Here is a 20,796-nt window from a genome sequence, read left to right on the forward strand (position 1 = left end):
CCTCACAACATCGTGTTTATAAACACGGTGAACCCATGTATAGTGGCAGTGCTCTATCAGCAGTGCTGATGATATGCGAGTACTGATTGAGGGTGCAGGTGGCTGGAGGTGGGCCATAAATAGTGGAAAGCCTAAATGCCAGAGCCGTAGAGAGGGAGGCGATTTGGTGCGTACATTGATGGTGTTATTGGCAAAGTGTCACTGGGCAGGTTACATAAGTCACTGGCTCATTGTTTTCTGACTGCAAACTGGGTTGTTTTGCCGGCCAAGTAATTGAATATTTGTGAAGAGATCTTTTAGCTTTTAGCTTATCTTCCCTCTTCTCTCTCTCTCTCTCTCTCTCTCTCTCTCTCTCTCTCTCTCTCTCTCTCTCTCTCTCTCTGTCTCTCCCCCGCGCCTGCCTGTCTCTTTCCCTCCACTCTGGCTTTAATTGTGATTGAACACAGAACAGATTCAATGGAGATTTCCAATCTGTGTCTCTTAATGCAGGCGGGCCCAAGCTGTCCTCGTACGCCAAGACGGAGGATAAGCTGTTCAAAGAGCTCTTCCGCAACTACCAGAAGTGGGTGAGGCCAGTGGAGGACCTCAACGGGACAGTGAGGGTTAAATTCGGCCTGGCCATCTCCCAGCTCGTAGATGTGGTGAGAATAGTATATCCCGTTTACACAATGTCCTTTTCTCATCAGTGGTATTTTGCAACAGTTCAAACAAGGGCAGCTTTTAGTGGCAAATTAAAGCAGCCTGTTTTACAATGCATTGTATATCTTTTACAATGTCTGTCTTCCCTGACAGAGACAGGATCATTAAAGTAATTTGTTTCGCAGTAATGTGTTTTATTTGCCAGAGGAATAATGTTAGCTTTTGTTGTTCAGACTGAGTGGTTGTTCTTGAAACTCTAAGAGTAAGAGCACAATGACCTTTAGTCATTATCACTGGCTGTAATATTTAAAAGGTCTGTCTTGTCTCCATTTTATCTCCCCCTTCAGGATGAAAAGAACCAGCTGATGACAACAAATGTCTGGATGAAACAGGTATGGAAATTGACGATAGCATTTCCAAATTAAAGAGTACACAGTATCGTACTCCATGAGGTGTGATACACTACATAATGCCCTTGTATTGTATTGCCTTTCATTGTGATTCGTATCACAGAGCAGACTCTCAGTTCACGTCCTCCCGCGTGCGCCTGCTGCGCTTATCTATGGCAGTGAGCGATAGCTTTAATCATTCAGCCACCCACAGGCACAGCCAGCATCCCATTTTTCATGCTCCACAGAGTCCTGTCATAATGCAGCGCCTATTATTTACTTATTTATTAATTTATTTCTAAATACATAGGGCCTGTCTGTGGGTATGGTCAATTTACAAGTTGTGTCTTAGATGAAAGTATTAAATTCTGTGGCGTATACATAGTGAAGCACATACAATGTTGTGTATCAGACAAAGCATTTTCTTAACCATTCTAACGGTATGCCTATGCAAAAAAGAATGTCTCACTATGACCTATTGAAGGGTATAGTATAAAAAAGCAAATCTTCAATATTGCTGCTTTCATGAAAAAAACTTTTCAAATTGAAGTTGGTTATTAAATAATTCAACATACTCATGTAGTCATGGAGACTGACCAGTAGTAGGCCTACTGAGTTCTATTTTACACTCTCAGAAATAAAGGTAGGCTACAGAACTCGTCGCTGTGGCAGTACCTTCAAGGGGAGTACCATTGTGTCGCTTGATTGGTACCCCAAAAAAGAGATGCTTTCAGTTTCTTGCTATGTCGACCAATGTATACATCTGTCACCTCTTTTTTGAGGTACCACCCAAGCGACACAATGGTACTCCCCTTGAGGGTACTGCCACAGCAACGGGTTCTGTACCTTTATTTTTGAGAGTGTATAATGAATAAAGAAGGAATATGAGTGAATGAAAAAAAATAGTGGAGTTACGAGGTTTTGGCTGGACAGCGACAATATGAAACAAAACCATATATTATACAGTATTTTCAAAATACTGCCCAAGCCTACCCCCACTGACTCACTTCTGTCCTGCCCTACACCATCCTTGTCCCATCCGCACCCACTTCATCAGCAGAACCTACCCCCAACCATGCAGTCTGACAGATTTATTCATCTGCTGAGATTGCTTGTGCCCTCAGTGGGCAGGAAGGCAAGCAGGCAGGACAGGCTGGATTGGGCTGGGGTGGGGGCAGGGTGGTATGCAGGGTGCGGTGCGCTGTGGGGAGGCATAGGTCGCTTGCCACTGAAGCAGATGACAAACGCCCCCATACAGCGACAGCAAGGGGGGGAGTAGAGGAGAAGGGAGGGGAAGGGAGGAGAATGGATGACAGGAGGGCATATGGATAACAGAAGAGGAAGAAGACATGAAAAAGAGAAGGGGAAAGGGTTGACACTAGCCTGCTCTAAATCCCTCTTACTAATTTGCTGTATAGTGGTGTGGGGAAATGATAATTAAGCCGATGGCCAAGGTCAGGCTAGGTTGACACTGGTTTCATTATTACAAAAAGTTTCCATAATGGAGAAGTCAGAGTGAGGTGAAATGCAAATTTGAGTTGTTTTGAATGCTGATCGTTTTATTATTATTATTATTATTATTATTATTATTATTATTATTATTATTATTATTATTATTATTATTATTATTATTTCTTTCAGGAGTGGATTGACATGAAACTACGGTGGAATCCTGAAGACTATTTAGGGATTACTTCCATCCGAGTCCCCTCTGATTCCATATGGATCCCAGACATTGTACTTTATGACAAGTAGGTGGCATTCAGAGTTACCTGTGACATCCACTCAATATCTGAAATGCTTTTCTAAACATTTTTTTGAATTTCACAGCAAGATTACGTTTCTCTTAATCAGATTTATTACAAATTTAAGTCAGCCTTTGTCCTGCACCTTTGCCACCCTCAAACCACTCATATCTTCCTCCTTTTGTGGTGCAAATGATCCTTTCTTATGGTAACAGCAATATCTACACCTGAAGTTTCCAAACTGGGGCTTAGGAGCCCTTGCGAAAATATTCTTAGGTCTAAAAGCGGGTCCCATCAGAAACAAAAACTGATCTAGGGTAAGATATTATCACAACAAGGATTTCCCCCCTTAAAGATCAGTTGAATCAAGGCCCCTGTCATGAGTTTGTTGAAGGTAATGCCCAAGTCGTTATGTCTTACTATGTGCTAAAAAACATGATCTGTAACCTACAATACTGAATCAGAGATGCAATTTGGTCTTATAGTGCAGATGGGCACTTTGAGGCCACTGTCACCAAGGCTGTGGTGAGGTATGATGGCACCATCTCCTGGACCCCTCCTGCCAACTACAAGTCCACCTGCACCATAGACGTCACCTTCTTCCCCTTTGACCTCCAGAACTGCACCATGAAGTTTGGCTCCTGGACATATGATGGCTCCCAGGTTTGAAATCTATGAACTTTTTTCCAGTCTATATTATTGGTTAGGAGGCAGGAAGTACAGTATTGGGAGAGAGAGAGAGGGATAAGACACCCCGATGAAGGCCACAGGGCAGATACACGTTGGTGATTTTTAATGTAGTAGCCCACTGAATAAAGATTGTTTGGAATTTTGAAATCAACTGAAATGAATGGACCAAGGATTTTTCCTCCTTCTTTTGTTGAGATGGAGAGGAGTTGGGAAATGACCCAGGATAGGTTTGCACCTGTGTTGCACCAATGTTGCCCATTATGGTCAAGCTATAGCACTGCAATAATTTCTAATATTTCTCATCAACAGGTGTAATGTTTGCACCAATGGATTTTAGGTAAATCCAGATTTTGTTTTGCATCACATCATCTAGGCTAGAATAGTAGCTCTGAACTAACCAGCTGATTGAACTCCAAACAAGATATTGTCACATACCTGCACATACCCTCATCAAACGTATCTGCTGTACATTACATTGCATTTAAAAGGCACTGCTATCCAAAATGACCTCCGGGCCCGACAGTGCTCAGTGGGCATGCTGCATCTTGATGTGCTGACTGGTTCCTTTGATGCTGATGAGTAAAAGTGAGGCAGAGTGAATAACTTCTGAGAGCTGAGAGTATAGGAATGGTCTATAAAAATGCAGCCTATTTACAATGCAGGACACAAATCATGCAACAACTGAATTGCAGTTTAGCAAGTGAGAAAAGGGTTTACAGTGTGGTGAGTCAACAGTTTTTATTGTAGGCATGGGTGCCGCTAGGGTGGGAAAGGTGTTGCAGATTCTAAGGGTCCAAGCACTGACAGCAATGACAGGGGCCCTTAATCTTTCATGACTGGACCCAGAATATCATCTGAAAGGGTTCCCCTCTTATTTTATACAATGTAATAGGGACCCAATTCTGGCCCTCTCCTCGCCCTGGGAAAAGGACAAATGAGCAACAAATGGGAATAGGCCAGGTTTTAGGAAACTGAAATTCGTTTTGAAGGATTCAAAAACTACCACTAAATTCTTTTGACTAAGATTACGTTGAAGGAGGAGAATCGCCACAGCCAACTGATGGGGATGAGGTGCTCTTTCCCATCAAACCTGCAGGTGGACATCTTCCTGGCAGATGTCCATGTGGACAAGCGGGACTACTTCGACAACGGCGAGTGGGAGATCGTCAAGGCAACGGGCAGCCGGGGACTGCGCACCGACAGCACCTGCTTCTACCCGTCCATCACCTACTCCTTCCTCATCCGCCGGCTGCCGCTTTTCTACACGCTCTTCCTCATCATCCCCTGTATCGGCCTGTCCTTCCTCACCGTGCTGGTCTTCTACCTGCCCTCCAACAGCGGCGAGAAGATCTCCTTGTGCACCTCGGTGCTGGTCTCACTCACCGTCTTCCTGCTGGTGATTGAGGAGATCATCCCGTCCTCCTCCAAGGTCTGAGCTGGCGTGTGAACGTGTGAATGAGTCTGTATGTGTACTTGCACTTTCAGTGAACTGTACGACTGTGATATCTTACTATATTCTGATTGATTGATTGATTGATTGATTGATTGATTGATTGATTGATTGATTAATTGATTGAAGGTCATCCCACTGATTGGCGAGTACCTGGTCTTCACCATGATCTTCGTCACACTCTCCATTGTCATCACCGTCTTCGCCATCAACATCCACCACCGCTCCTCGTCCACGCACCACGGCATGGCGCCCTGGGTGCGCCGCATCTTCCTGCACCGCCTGCCCAAGCTGCTGTGCATGAGGAGCCATGTGGACCGATACGCCACCAGCGGGGCCGGCAGGGCTGGAAAGTTAGTAGGCTGAATAATTACATTTCACTCACTGGTTACCGTGATTGAGCAGTTTTTAAGAGTAATATGTCATTTTTCAGAAAGTTTGCTTTTGCGCTTCAGTAAATTTCACTACATCAAACACCACCATTGAGTAAGATCAGATGATGGTAAAAAATGTTATACAATAAAATCCCAGTCAGACAGAAATTAAAGGGAATTACACAGACGTACATGCAGCATTGTCATTATTTTAGACTTTTACATCATTACAATTTTCCAGTAATTTTTTCCACCTCTGGGTAACAGGCACCATCACCAGCAGCATCAGCGAGGCGCAAGGCTGGGCGGGACTGGAGGAGGAGGGGCTAGCTTGTCAGGTATGATGCAGGAGGAGGAGACCACACCTCTACTGGCCCCCAGGAACAACCTGCAGGCAGCCCTGGAGTCCATCCGCTACATCACACAACATGTGGTGAAGGAAAACGAAGTGCGAGAGGTGAGGACAAAAGTGAATCGGAAACCTGTTTCTTATAGCTGTTCGTTCATTTTTAACACAAAAAGTAGCCTAAGTCTAACACATTTAGGTTAGCAGCATAGAGCAGAGACAAGTCAAGACTCATCCCCTATCTCACTTATCTCCTCTCCCCATACCAATCCACCCGCACCGTACGCTCCACTGACAGAGACTTTCTCTTCACCCCCACCTCACATCTTCACTTAGTGTGGCTGGCTCTATGAACATTTTTGAAATATCTCCCGCTCTCACCTCGCTCTCTTGAATTTGAAAACAAAGCTGAAAATCCACCACTTTATTCTTACTTTTGCATCTTAATCCGTTAAGACAAGCTGCCTTTTGTATAGTTTCTGTTACCAGCAATGGCCAAGTTTTCATGTATTACTTACTAAAGGCTCTGTCTAGTGTCATGGTAGTGAAGTACTATGGCAGTAAAATGTTCTCAACGACTATTACAGCATTTCACTGGTGGAACGGCGTGCATTATGGGATTACTACTTGGTTGGAGTTTTTACTGTATCTATTATACAGTATATTCTCTAATTGGTCTTACTGAGATATTATTTTATGGTCCTGTTATTGTCTTATTCTGATATGGTTTTATTGGAATATTCTCCTGCCCTACTGTTATTAATTTGTAGCTTAATCAATGGTAAAATTAGATTTTTTGTATCTTATTATTACTATTAAGACGATTCTGAGAAATGACATGCTTTCTCTGGGTTGATATCTTTCCTCAGGTTGTCCAGGACTGGAAGTTTGTGGCCCAGGTCCTGGATCGGGTGTTCCTCTGGGCCTTTTTGCTGGTGTCGGTTCTGGGTTCTGCTCTTCTCTTTATCCCCGTCATCTACAAGTGGGCCAGCATCATTGTTCCCAGCTACAATGACATCAGCAGTTAGTTGAGCCACCCCCAAACCACTCTGCCTGCCTGCCATGCATGGGACAATTATCCACCTTATTATCCACAGTTACAAGGGTGGTGCCACTGCTATTTGGGTGGCAGTTGCTAGTGCTAAACCATTCAGAAGGGCTAGCCTAACCGGATGTAGCAAACAGGAAAATGCTGTGGGAGCATGATAAATGTTGAAATGGGTGGTTTTAACGGGTATGTAGGAGACCGGAGCACGTGGCTACCACTCTGACCACCTGACACTGGGCCATCCCAAGCACAAGCAACTGCTGCCTCCACGACCTCTTCATGACCATTGGCCGTTCTGAGAGAGGGGAAGTGGAGTGCACCTACTGCGGTCAGTAATTGTCCCTGAACTGTGTGATGTCAGGCAAACAACACTGGATTGTAAAGATTGTAAAGATTTTTCCAGATGAAATTTACCAATTAAGGAGCTCACCAAACAGCAGGCAGGAAACAGGAAACTGGGAGCAAATACAGAGGTGTTTTACATACAGTGTCCTGTACATCCGAATGCTGTTGGGTGCTATACTACGGGGACAAATGTCAGTGGAATTGAGAGTGAAATTTTGAACAAAACTTCAAAGTGTGACTAAGGGACCATTTCAGCCAAATATTGGTCACTGCATAAATGCATCTGAAAAGTATTTCTGCTTTTGTGTTAAACAGGCCATCTTAAACTGTCAACAACCCATCCTCTGGTATAGGTGCTACAAAATAGCTTGCTGTATAATGATATTAAAGGCTCAATCTGGTGTTGCCTGATAGAGAGCATAACTATGTTCCCATAGGTCAATGTTCCCACAGCTCGATGTTCTCACAGCTATACGTTCCCACAGCTCTATGTTACATCTGTGGTTAGAAGGAACAGTGTTAAACCTTGCACTGACAAAATACCTTGTCCACTTGCCCCATGGCAAATTTTGTTGGTATAAGAAGCGAAATAAAAGAATGCTAAGCTGTTTTTTGAGAGAAAAAAAAAACATGAAATGAGAAAAATCTAAAAAAAAAAAAAAAAACCCTCAAGACTGTGGGTGCATAGGGCTGACCGGTTCCATGAACGAATTATACAGTTACTGGAAACTCCTGAGCGCATAGTAGGAAAACTATGAATTATGCTCTGACGTCATGTATGATGACAGACAAGAATGCCTCATAAAAGCACAGTATTCCTGACATCAAAATCTTTCAATTTACAGCAAAAAGGTTTTTTTCTACATTTGGGAGTGGGTACTGGAGTAATACAGACCTGTGTGACAATATTAAAAATGCACAAAACCTGTTTTTCATACCGTATAACATAGCCCTTTTTAGATTTTTTTTAATTTGATTTTACGTATTATTTTAATAAACAATTAAAGTAAACTGATTTCAACATTTGTCAATACACAAGTTATACTTTTCTACCCTGAAGGAAGTGTTCCTTCACGGCAAACAGAAAACAGAACGTGAAGTGTGCAGCCTGGACTAAGGCATGCACTGTTCCAGCCAGTTAACATGACACTAACTTTTAAGAGCTTTGATGAGCTAAAATATTAACAGCCTTTGCACAATGTATAAAGTGGTAGACTCATGAACCATTCCAGCTCCAAAAAATCAGACCTGTGAGATTTCACTCTGTCCAAGTATAGCATCCAGATGATCAAACACAATGGCAAAAAAATGGCTTTTATTGATTAGGGCATGCGCATGGAGCACTGAGTGTTTGGCTGGACCATCCGGGCCGCTGACAGCTTTGGCCTGGCCCAGGAAAAAGTCATCTGAAAAGGCCCCCACTCAATACATAGGCTACAATGGAACAAGAACCTAATTCTTGGCCCCGAGGTCTCTGAGCCGTTTGGCCCCTACGGCGTCCCTGGGGACCATTTTGTCAAACAGTCTAAGGCTCTCAGTGGCCCACAGTTTAAAGGGGGCTGTTGCACATTGACAGGTGTTGACGCTTTTCACTATTGCCTTTGCAAAGTACGTATATAGCTGAATTTGCCTCGTTGTTGTTGTCCAGTTAATGTTAATGTATGATTATAGTATGTCTTAACACCATGACGTGTAAGTTGTTCACCTGCAAATCCAGCTGCTTTCACAGAGCACCTCAAACCTACAGTAGGCTATGTGATGAATGTATTTCACTGTTGCAGACAAACAAGACAAACAGTAATCCATGCCATATGATTGTATTCCATGATGATCTCCAAGTATATTTTTATGTGATACCATGAGATATGTGGGCTACAGCACATAAAGGCTTTTTAAAATGTGCACATGGTGATGTTATAATAAAGATCTGAACTGCATTTGTCGCCAACTTTAAAAATGTGAAAATCTTTACTCAGCTATCGGTACTTTGTGTGAGTGTGTGCGAGTTTGTGTGTGCGAGTTTGTGTGCGTGTATGTCTGTCTGTGTGTGTGTGTGTCTGTCTGTCTGTCTGTCTGTCTGTCTGTCTGTCTGTGTGTGTGTGTGTGTGTGTGTGTGTGTGTGTGTGTGTGTGTGTGTGTGTGTGTGTGTGTGTGTGTGTGTGTGTGTGTGTGTGTGTGTGTGTGTGTGTGCGTGTGTGTAAAAGATCAGCATCGGCATATCAGATCAAAGAATCGCAGACAAATAGGTAAGCGCTCGTGGAATGTTTACGCTGACTTTGTTACACTTTGGGATACCATGGACCCTGAAATAGCCTGTCCTGACCTGATCACATAAGCACACAATGTTTTTTGTAAGAACTGTCTGTAACAACAGAACCAACCATTTACAAGGGTTCAAGAGGTCGAAAGGCAAAAAGCTAGGGGAGGTTGAAGTTGAAGTAGGCTATTTAAACATCGAATAGAAACTAATGATCAGATGTGAGTGAGTGTCTGAACACCTATAAACACAATGGAATGTAATATCTTGGTAATGGGTAACTGTGAAGTTAAGCCAGAGGTAAGTTTGCATGATAAGCATTCATGAAAGACTTTTCCCACCGCCTAAATTCATGTAAATCGTTACATGATGACAGATTATTAAGCGACGGTAGACCCCCAGGCTCTGTATTAAAAAACACCATGGGCAAGTGAGCCTTTTTATATAAACTCAGCCAACGCGGCATACATGAAAGAGATAAAGGCCCGACAATCAACACGAGTTTGTCTGACAGTGATATAGACCTGGCTTTTCTTTGCGTAAGGGGGTGAGGGGCTGGTCTATGCCAAACGTGCCCAGGCCGGTTTGTGGTCCCAGTCCAGCCCTGATTTACATACATATAGTGGTAGTGGTTGTCTAATACGTTACTCTTACTTTGCTGAAGCCTCACACATGGTGTGCTATGGCAAAATTACCAAGACGAGTGGTTTCATCCAAATTTAGTCCAAGAATACATGTATATAGTTCATATGACTTCATTAATTCAAAGTAAATTGTAATTATTGTCCAGAAGTATTGTCCAGTTTTCCACTTAAAATGAAGCTGGCTAGCTCATTTAACATTAGTAATCTCTTTTTAGTGTTTATAGTTCATAATTCAAATGTATTTGCACACATCAGTGCATCATACAGACTCTAGAAGGCCCTACTATGACCCCTCAACTAGGCCTACCTCATGCCCCTTTACATCACATACAACGCATGCAAGTACAATTACAGCCCTCATCCCATTCAGACTCCATACTCCCATACCACCCTCCATGTTCTTCCACATCTGCACACACACACACACACACACACACACACACACACACACACACACACACACACACACACACACACACACACACACACACACACACACACACACACACACACATGGAATGATTAATCTGAAGGCACTTTTTATACTTTGGGACACTGTGAACCCAGGAAATGGTGAACTATTTGCTGGCAGTGATACTAAAACACGCTGTCCTGACCTATTCACAGACACACACATTATTTTCTTGTAAGAAAGCACACAGGAGCACATTGTTATTCTTTACATGCATGAAAATAAAAGCCCCACAGGGCAATGCGGGTTTGTCAGACTGAGAGTGATAAAGAGCTTCAGGAGACTGGATGTGATCCCCTCATCACTTTAAAACAAAAGAACACTGTAGACTGACTGGTCATAAGGTGAGATTAATGGCAACATACTTTTTGAGATTTATCTTGTTAAACCTCGTGATTTGGCATAATTTAGAAACATTTTAGGTGTAGTTTGAACATGGTTCCTTATGTTCTGTAAACTTTACACATATGCAGGTACAGATATAGGTCTACTGATGCTGTCCAAATGTATTTTGTAGGTGTTTTTGAATGAATGGATGAGTGGATAGACTGACTGTTTATCCACTATTAGGTATCTAAAAGCACTATGAACTGTTGTTGTGCATGATATAGCATAATCCAAGAAGACGCCAGCCATGTTCCACAGAGTGCTCCAACTGAAGACATTGACAATGGTTTCAGATCTCCCAACAACTGTACATATTTACATCAGAAAAAATGACATGGTATTAATTTATGAATCTGGATTGTTTCATTCTCAGCACCATGCAGAGTGGTCGTGTGACATCCCTTCTCCTGTCCCTCCTAATGTGGTGTGTCCCTGATTGTTATGGAGGGAAAATCCTGGTGGCACCTGTGGAAGGAAGCCATTGGGTGAACATGGACATCCTGATCAGGGCTCTATACAGCAAAGGACACTCCATCATTGTGCTGCGAAACACCAAGAGCTGGTACATCAAAGGGGAGTCATCCTACTATGACTCTATCACAATTCCCACAGTGCAAGGGCATGACAAAGAGCGTGTCAAAGGTCTCATCTCCAAAATAATGGCCATTGAGCGGGAAGGTGATTCCGCAATGAGTTCCATTTCCATGCAGCTGTCAATCTTCTCTGCCAGGAGAAATATGCATTCAACCACATGTCAAGTGTTGTCCACCATGTTTGAAGACAAAGCCTTAATGCAACGCCTGAACGAGAGCCAGTTTGATTTAGTTCTCGCTGACCCTGGATATGGTGATGGCATTATACTGGCTCACTATCTAAAGGTTCCCCTCGTGTACAATGCCCGATTTATCCTCAGTGAGGAAGGACACTTCTTTCTAGCTCCTTCACCAGTATCTTACATACCAATCATGAGGTCAGGTCTGTCGGACAAAATGACCTTCTTCGAAAGAATGAAAAACATGCTATTTTACATAACGGCACAATTTCAGAGAAGTTACATAATTGGACCTCTGTATCAGGCAGTTTGTGATAAATACTTTGAAGAGAAACTAGATATTTATGAACTTGTGCAGGCAGCAGACATCTGGCTGATGAGAGTGGACTTTGTGTTTGAGTTCCCCCGCCCCACCATGCCCAATGTGGTCTACATGGGTGGCTTCCAGTGCAAGCCAGCAAAGCCTCTTCCTCAAGACCTGGAGGACTTTGTGCAGAGCTCTGGAGAACATGGTGTTATCGTTATGTCTTTGGGGACGTTTGTAAGTGACCTTCCGACTGATGTGACTGAAGATATAGCAGGTGCATTTGCTGAACTGCCCCAAAAAGTAATCTGGAGGTACACAGGAGACAGGCCCTCAGCCCTGGGCAATAACACCCTCCTGGTTGACTGGATGCCCCAAAATGACCTCCTGGGACACCCCAAAACCAAACTCTTTGTCGCCCACGGAGGAACTAATGGGGTACAGGAAGCTATCTATCATGGGGTTCCAGTGGTAGGAATTCCTTTATTCTTTGACCAGCATGATAACCTCCTTAGGCTGCAGAAACGAGGTGCTGCACAAGTCATAACACTTGCCATGCTAAACAAAGACAGCTTCCTCCAGGCCTTGCAGGAGGTGCTCCATGTGCCGTCCTACAGGGAGAACATGCAGAGGCTCTCCAGGCTGCACAGAGACCAGCCCATGGAGCCCCTGGACCGAGCCCTCTTCTGGATCGAGTTTGTCATGAGACACAAAGGTGCTGCTCACCTGCGCACAGAGTCCTACAAGATGCCCTGGTACTCCTACCACTCCCTGGATGTTGCAATCGTTCTGCTAACTGTTGCAGTCAGCTTTTTATACGCTGGGATGTGTGCAACCAGATTATTTTGCCTCAATGTTTTCTTTAGGAAAAAGGTCAAACTTGAGTAACGTTGTGTTTAGCGCACATGTTTGTGAGAGATGGCTGTAAATACAATGACTATAATGCACTCATTGTCCTCTTTAATGGTGATGTCCTATTTACGACTTATCTACATTTGTAATGTGCCATTAATGGGGGCAACTCATTTTGAATTACAGAATAAATGGGACACTGTGCATAATATGAAATAGTAGCCTGATTTTTTTTTGCTGGCAGTGAAGCAGGTTGCCCTTGGCTATGTTTCACAGAAACACACCGGGTTTTTTTTGTTCAGTAAGAACTTGCCGGGATTCCCTTTGGTGAATACACTTTGGACTGTTGACCAACTCAGTACAGATTTCCAGCCACTGAATGCAGAGCTATATATTCTCAGTAAGAAGGCCCATGACCGCTTAAGACCTTTTTTAATCTGTGATAAAACATCTCTTTCTTTGTGATTTTGTCTCAGAGAACTAATTAACAATTGCTTTTCATTAATAATTTTTTCATACCAATTTATGGCTAATTCCTGATTGACAGCAGCCTAATCACTGATTAACTAATATAAAACAGTATGTCTCTCAAATAGTGTTAGTGTGAAGATAAATTAGAGATAGCCTAACATGATATGCGAGAGTGCCACGATGCTACATTTACATGACGTTTTTAATTCCAAATTAATAATTTAGAATTAAATAGTTCCGTCGAGTTCACCTTGATCTTTCGTTTAATTCCAAATGGTGAAGTGTTTACATGACATATTCAACACGGAATTAGGCTTTATTCAGAATTTAAATGAGTTAGTTTGAAATTTGTTGTCCCATGTAAATGAAGAGACAGATAACAGCTTACCCCAAAAAAGACTAACTGCTGTAATAAAAGCCAAAGGGGTTGCAACAAAGTATTAAGGGTGTGTATAACAACCTTGTTAGTTTACGCTTTTTATTTTCCATTTTCTCCTTTATAGCTTTGATATTGTGTCTCAATTGCATTGTACAGATTAATTATTTAGTTTAAAGGTGGAAAAAGTTTTTTTAATTATTTGTATTTCTGTCATTTTTACATCACAAAAAATGTGACATGTGAGCAGGGAAGTGTAGCTGTTTATAGCCAATGTATGTGAACATGAAGCTACAGAGGTTGAACTTGAGTGCGCCTAGCTAGAGTCCACAAACTTTGGTGAACTCAAATGATGTAAGAGCCAGGTTATGACATTCAGCACTATGTCACGTGAGTGTGATGGGGATTTTAGTACATATTGGAAACATTACCATTCAAATTTATGAAGTATAAATCAAAGAACAAATAAAAAAAAACCCCAACACATTGTGCTTCCTTTTCCTGTGGATATACGGTACATAAATCGTAATTAAAGCACACCAGTTGCATGTAAAAGACACAAATTGTCAGAAGTAGGCACATAAACTTTGAACCAAAGATAAAACGGCCCGCGTACATGGGGAAACGTGAGTCCGACAGAGCGAGAGTGACAGACTTTTCAGGAGACTGAATGGAATCCCTTTATCACTTTTCAACAAAGGAACACTACCGAGGGATTGGTCAATTTATCCAGGTAAGATTCTTACTTTTTTTCTTATATGTACATGTATTTAAATCAGACTTGAGATTTGGCAAGTCATTTTTTCACTTTGTTTTTTTCCGGTTTGAAGGTGTGTTTTTATATCTATTTAAACTACACACTACACAGTAGTATCACAGATACTAACGGCATAAATGTGGGCTCTGAAGAGAGGGCTCCAAAAGAGAGAGGGGTTTTTTTGCGTATTTAAGGGCATTTATTTATTGACTTAAGTGTTTGTTGGTTGATTGATTGATAGGTCATAGAACTGACAAATTAATTTTCCAATTTTATGTTTCTTGAGTGTCAAAATCAAACTGACATACATGTATGCTGTGTGCTAAACAAAAAAGCTTCTCTTGTGTTGGAATTAACATAACACAGTGACATTATGTTTCCTATGTACTGTATACGTACATGTAGCAATATGGAATACATGAACCAATCTGCTTTTCTTATTTGCAGCATCATGGCAAAGCTCTTCCCGGATGTCCCTATGTCATCTCTTATCCTCCTGTCACTCTTTCTCTGCTGTGTCCCTAATTGCCATGGAGGCAAAATCCTGGTGGCACCTGTGGAAGGAAGCCATTGGGTGAACATGGACATCCTGATCAGAGCTCTACACAGCCAAGGACACTCCATCACTGTGCTGCGAACCACCAAGAGCTGGTACATCAAAGAGGAGTCATCCTACTACAGCTCCATCACAGTGCCCACAAAACAAGGGTTTGACGATGAATTTGTCAAAGAAATCCTCTTCAAAATGATGGCCATTGAGCGGGAAGGTGGTTCCACTATGAGTTTCATTTCCTTGCAGCTGTTGATCTTCTCTGCCATGGGGGATGCCCATTCAATCACATGCCAGGTGTTATCCACCATGTTTGAGGACAGAACCTTAATGCAACACCTGAACGAGAGCCAGTTTGACTTAGTTCTCACTGACCCCGCCTTTGGTGACGGCATTATACTGGCTCACTACCTCAAGGTTCCTCTTGTGTACAATGTGCGATGGGTCATCAGTGAGGAAGGACACTTCTTTCTTGCTCCTTCACCAGTGTCATACATACCAATCACAGGGTCAGGTCTGTCGGACAAAATGGTCTTCTTCGAAAGGATGAAAAACATGCTGTTTTACCTCACTGTACAATTTCAGAGAAGGTTTATAATTGGACCTCTGTATCAGGCAGTTTGTGATAAATACTTTGAAGAGAAAGTAGATATTTATGAACTTGTGCAGGCGGCTGACATCTGGCTGATGAGAGTGGACTTTGTGTTTGAGTTCCCCCGCCCCACCATGCCCAATGTGGTCTACATGGGTGGCTTCCAGTGCAAGCCAGCAAAGCCTCTTCCTCAAGACCTGGAGGACTTTGTGCAGAGCTCTGGAGAACATGGTGTTATCATCATGTCTTTGGGGACGTTTGTCACTGATATTCCCAGTGATTTTGCAGACAGCATAGCGTCTGCGTTTGCAGAGTTACCCCAGAAAGTAATCTGGAGGCATGTTGGGGAGAGACCCTCTACGCTGGGGAACAACACCCTCCTGCTAAAGTGGATGCCCCAGAACGACCTACTGGGACACCCCAAAATCAGGGCATTTGTGGCTCATGGAGGAACAAATGGGGTTCAGGAGGCAATGTACCATGGGGTTCCAGTGGTTGGGATCCCCCTGTTCTTCGACCAGTACGATAACCTTTTTCGACTGAAGGAAAGAGGAGGGGCGAAGATACTGTCTGTCGCCTCCGCCAACAAGGCTAGTGTTCTCCAGGCCTTGCAGGAGGTGCTCCATGTGCCGTCCTACAGGGAGAACATGCAGAGACTCTCCAGGCTGCACAGAGACCAGCCCATGGAGCCCCTGGACCGAGCCCTCTTCTGGATCGAGTTTGTCATGAGACACAAAGGTGCTGCTCACCTGCGCACAGAGTCCTACAAGATGCCCTGGTACTCCTACCACTCCCTGGATGTGATGATGTTCTTGCTTGCTGTTTTGTTCCTGATGCTGTTCAATATGTTTGCTCTCATAAGGTGCTCATTACGTCTCTGTGGTAAAGTCAAAAGTAAAAAGGATTAATGAATGGTTAAAAAAAATGCAGGGTTTTTTTTTTACACTAGTAAGTCCTACTACTCCCTGGATGTTGCTATCGTCTGTTGCAGTCAGCCTTTTGTATATGATTTATGCGATCAGATTGCTCTGCTGTAAGGTTGTCTTTCGTAAAAAAAATTAAACATGAATAATTTTATGTTCAATTCTTTGTTAGTTTTTGAGTTAGAATTTCGATCAGAAGGTTGCTGGTTCAAATCCCACCCTTACCAATAGGAAGAATATCTGGGTATTTTCACGACTAGTCCCCTTTAAGTGAACCAGACTCAGTCCTCTTTAAGTGGACCAAAAAGTGAACCAAACACAAAATGACTCAGTTCTGTTGTTGTTCATATTGCGAATGAATTAGTCAGCCTTTACGGTTCACTTCCAAGGGGTCTGGGTACACTTTGAAGAATTCACATGTGCACAGAAAATGCTGAGTCACAGGTCTGAGTTCACTATTTGTTTTTCACGCCTGGTCCCTTTCAACCATTTAAGTTACCTTGGCATGGTGTGACACCATCATCCACGGCTGAAATGCCCTTGAGCATTGGATTGGACATGGAACCAATATATTGTACCTACTATGTGAATGGATGAAATGTTTGTGTGAGAGTATATATAATACACGTTAAAACAGTGTTGTGGACCTACATTGTCTGTCTGTCTAGGGAACAAAGGAATACAGACAGACAGACAGACAGATAGATCCACTCACCACTTCAACAATATTTAGTGTTCAATGTCATAAAGTTACATTTCTCTTCTAACTTAACATTTGCCCTCACACTAAATTGAAAATAATTCTTTAACATACAGTAGGCTATATTCTGAAAATATACATACCGTAAATAAATATGCACAATACTGCATCAAACAATTTTAATGTGTCTTGCCTATATAAAGGAAAGGGCATGATACAGTCTGCAGCCTGCGGTAATCTTTCAAGTGTTATAATTCAGAGTATCTGTTATCGAGCTCCTTCACGCAACATAGGAGTTTCAGTAGCTCCACTCTGCCCTCCAGTGACTAAGTGACACACATGCACAGCAGCTGAATGAGTGCTGAATGCACACGCTATAGAGGTAGAACATGACACAAGCACAGCAGAATGACTGCTTAGAACCACCTCAGTGGAAATGCCTCCCTAATTTCATAAACTGACCGTGTTGTACAGAGGCGTGCAAGCTATTAGCCTACTGTCTACTGTGTGAAAGTGAGCCAAACAGCTGCAGGATGTGATTGGGTCACTTTCACTTTAATATTCTCTGATATAGTCTATTTGCTAAAGCCTATTCCTAAGCCATGCTGTGGTGGTATGAGTGAAATGAAATTAAAGTGAAAGTGACCCAATCACATCCTCAAGCTATTTGGCTCACTTTAAATGTACACAAACTCAGATGTTGTAACAGCACATTATGAACAGTGCTATTCATTAGACTAAAGACAAAGATAAAGATTCATTCTTTATCTTCTCATGTAAAATTACTTCTTACATTTTTGCAACAATATTCAATGCTGTAGGCTAACTTTGCTTCTTCTGTTAAAATGACATTAAAAGTTGAGAGTCTATTTACACTGTAAAAATCGTGTCATGCTTGCGTGCAAAACATGGACTTTGACCTGCGAAGGAGTAGCCCTAAGCCACGACACGCCTAATAAAAACAAGGTGAGCGACTCACAACTTTATGCAGAGAGAAAAGGTTTTTTTTTCATCTGAAGAAAACGTCGGCCACATCGGTAGGCCTACCTTTTTTGCAGGTGTGGTTATTCTGTTGTTCAAACATTAGACTGGCTGTTTTAAAAGGTAGGCTATAACTTAGGCCTACATGTGTTGGTGATATTGACTTTGAATTTAGTGTGTGTGCTATTGCTGAAACTCTTAAGACATGGCCCTATAAAACTGCAATGGTTCAAATAGCCCAATGCGCATGGGGTAGTAGTGACTAATAGCCTACCGGACATTGTGGCTCATGATGCTGACGACACAGCTAATGAGACGTTCATGTTTATTTGCAATGACAGTTTAAACAAGGCTTCACAATATTATTACAAGTGGCACGAGGCGAACGGGGCAAAGTCTTGATTTGCATACATGCGAGAGAGACACCGATGTTCTAGTCCTGAGCGAAGTTCAATCTATTGTGCAATGCAGCTGCCAATGCAAGCCTGCATAGGCTACTGTGCGTTCATGGCCTACCTTTGATTGCATGCCGGAAGGAAGGATATTGAGCTAGTAGGCTCCATGAACAGTTTAGTACAGTAGAGCGTAGCCTATCCTATAACCTGTTTTCGAACTGCACGCCTCGCCAAGTTGTTGCATTCAGGCCGAAGTATCCACATCTTTATTGTTCTTGTTGGCTATAGACCTAGTTGACCAGATCTTGATGTGCGCTTTGACGTGTTATGATGCTTCATCTGAGCATAGGCGCATTCGGACGGGATAAGAAAGGGTCTGTAGGCCTAGGCTACTCAAATTACAGACATTGTGAACGGATAGTGTCATAATTTTCCTGTTTCGTCTCAGAGTGTTGGAGTTATTCTTGCTCACGGTTCAATGTAAACAGATTTTCAGCGGAGCCGTCACTTGCCCCAGCTGTTGATAATTCACAAGGGACTTAAATTATCACTGGACGTCATAGGTCATTTGCGCCGTAATAAGGCCCTATTACTTCTCAAATGACGGACATTGCGCATTCGCACGGGACTACGAACCGAGACATTCTCCAGAATTATTATTATTATCATTATTTAAAAAAACTAAAAAAACATAGAGGTGACATAAAGTGTATTCACTTTAAAAAATAGCCTAGGCTATTTGTGATGGCTCGTACTTTTAATTGATCCTTAAACCCCTTTGCATAACATAGGCCCTATTAAAATCTACCATTGATATTTAGTGGAACATCAAAAGTTAGAGATTTCCCATTCCTTTTCCATAGGAGATAGGCCCTACTAAAATTTTACAATTTTAGACCATGACATATTGATTTGAAGCTTTCACAGTTGGTAACCCACATTTTTTCTATGGCAAGTTTTCTGCAAATGTGATGATTAAATACGCAAATGAGGTCATGTCGGCCTACTGAAATAGGGTCTATGTGATAAAATGTGTGATACCAGACCAAACCTAAAACAAACCACAATTAATAATTCATATATTATATTTATCCTTCAATCCCTCTGCATCATAGACTACATTCAAAATCCATCCTCATCAATTAAGTGGAACACACTTTTTCCAAGGGCAAAAGTACAGTGAGGAGAATAAGTATTTGATCCCTTGCTGATTTTGTTGGTTTGCCCACTAATAAAGACATGATCAATATTTAATGTCAATGATAAAATGTATTCTAATATGGAGAGACATAATATCAAAAAGAAAATCCAGAAATGATTTATATTTCAGCGACGGAAATAGGTATTTGATCCCCTGCCAACCATTAACAATTCTGGTCCCACATAGGCACTTCCAGTCAACTTGTCATCTGAATTGAACACACCTGTTAATAGTAACTTGCACAAAAGACTCATGGAATCTGCATAATCAGTCCATAGAATCAGTCAATCAATCAAACTAAACTTGCCAACATGGGACAGACCAAAAAGCTGTCAAAGGATGTCAGGGACAAGATTTTAGAACTCAACAAGGCTGAAATGGGCTCCTGGATATTAAGGAGCAAACTGTTGGTGCATTTCTTCCCAATTTTAGGACATACAAAATGATCATCAATCATCAATCTTAGGCCTGTCTGTGGTTCCATGCAAGATTTGACCTTGTGGGAATTTAATAACCAGAAAAAAAGAGATACAGTATAGCACCTTAAAACTGTATGGGAGGAGCTAGGTAATGATCTGAAGGCAGCTGCTCTATCACTAAGAAATCAATTGGTTACACTTAATACCACAGCGGATTAAAATCCTGCAGTGCATGTATGGTACCCCTGCTTCAGAAGGAACCTGTTCAGGCTCACCTGAGGTTTGCCAATGAACATCAAACTGGATTAGGATATGATTGGGAGGTGCTGGAATCAGATGACACCAAAATCAAACTGTTTGGCGTTAACGCAACTCAATGTGTTTGGAGTAAGATAAATGCTGCCTATGATCCCAAGAACAACACCTTCTCCAACATCATACATGAAAGTGGTAACATTATGTTTTGAGGTTGTTTGTCTGGCCAAGACACAGGACAACTTCACATCATCAAGAAATGGATGGAGGGAGACATGTAAACATACAATGCTGCATGCCAACCTCTTTTCCACCACCACTAGACTGAAGGTGGGTCATGGATTGGTCTCCCAATATGATAATAATCCATAACATACAGCTCAAGCAACAAAGGAGTAGCTCAAGCAGAAGCACATTAAGGTCATGAAGTGGCCCAGACAGTTTCCAAACATTAACCCTATA

The 20,796-nt window shown here is 42.2% G+C and overlaps 3 protein-coding genes across 3 annotated transcripts in view; all 3 read left to right on the forward strand.

Moving 5' to 3' along the window:
- Positions 1-6,993, forward strand: part of chrna5 (cholinergic receptor, nicotinic, alpha 5) — a 15,285-nt gene extending 8,292 nt beyond the window's left edge. The window contains exons 2-9 of the mRNA XM_063188977.1: positions 490-641; positions 987-1,031; positions 2,670-2,779; positions 3,259-3,436; positions 4,560-4,892; positions 5,043-5,266; positions 5,555-5,744; positions 6,503-6,993. Of these exons, the coding sequence (XP_063045047.1) occupies positions 490-641; positions 987-1,031; positions 2,670-2,779; positions 3,259-3,436; positions 4,560-4,892; positions 5,043-5,266; positions 5,555-5,744; positions 6,503-6,661 (1,391 nt within the window). The 3' untranslated portion in view covers positions 6,662-6,993. The remainder of the gene's footprint in view (positions 1-489; positions 642-986; positions 1,032-2,669; positions 2,780-3,258; positions 3,437-4,559; positions 4,893-5,042; positions 5,267-5,554; positions 5,745-6,502) is intronic.
- A 4,269-nt stretch (positions 6,994-11,262) lies between these two features.
- Positions 11,263-12,750, forward strand: LOC134439127 (UDP-glucuronosyltransferase 2A2-like). The gene has a single exon (XM_063188978.1). The coding sequence runs from the start codon at positions 11,278-11,280 to the stop codon at positions 12,748-12,750; it is 1,473 nt and encodes a 490-aa protein (XP_063045048.1). The 5' UTR covers positions 11,263-11,277.
- Positions 12,751-14,200: 1,450 nt separating this feature from the next.
- LOC134438524 (UDP-glucuronosyltransferase 2B13-like) lies at positions 14,201-16,545 on the forward strand. Its single transcript, XM_063188104.1, has 2 exons — positions 14,201-14,294; positions 14,766-16,545. The coding sequence occupies exon 2, from the start codon at positions 14,770-14,772 to the stop codon at positions 16,366-16,368; it is 1,599 nt and encodes a 532-aa protein (XP_063044174.1). The 5' UTR covers positions 14,201-14,294; positions 14,766-14,769; the 3' UTR covers positions 16,369-16,545.
- Positions 16,546-20,796: the final 4,251 nt, after the last annotated feature.

Source organism: Engraulis encrasicolus, chromosome 22, assembly GCF_034702125.1.
Source record: "Engraulis encrasicolus isolate BLACKSEA-1 chromosome 22, IST_EnEncr_1.0, whole genome shotgun sequence".
In the NCBI taxonomy this organism is placed as follows: Eukaryota; Metazoa; Chordata; class Actinopteri; order Clupeiformes; family Engraulidae; genus Engraulis; species Engraulis encrasicolus.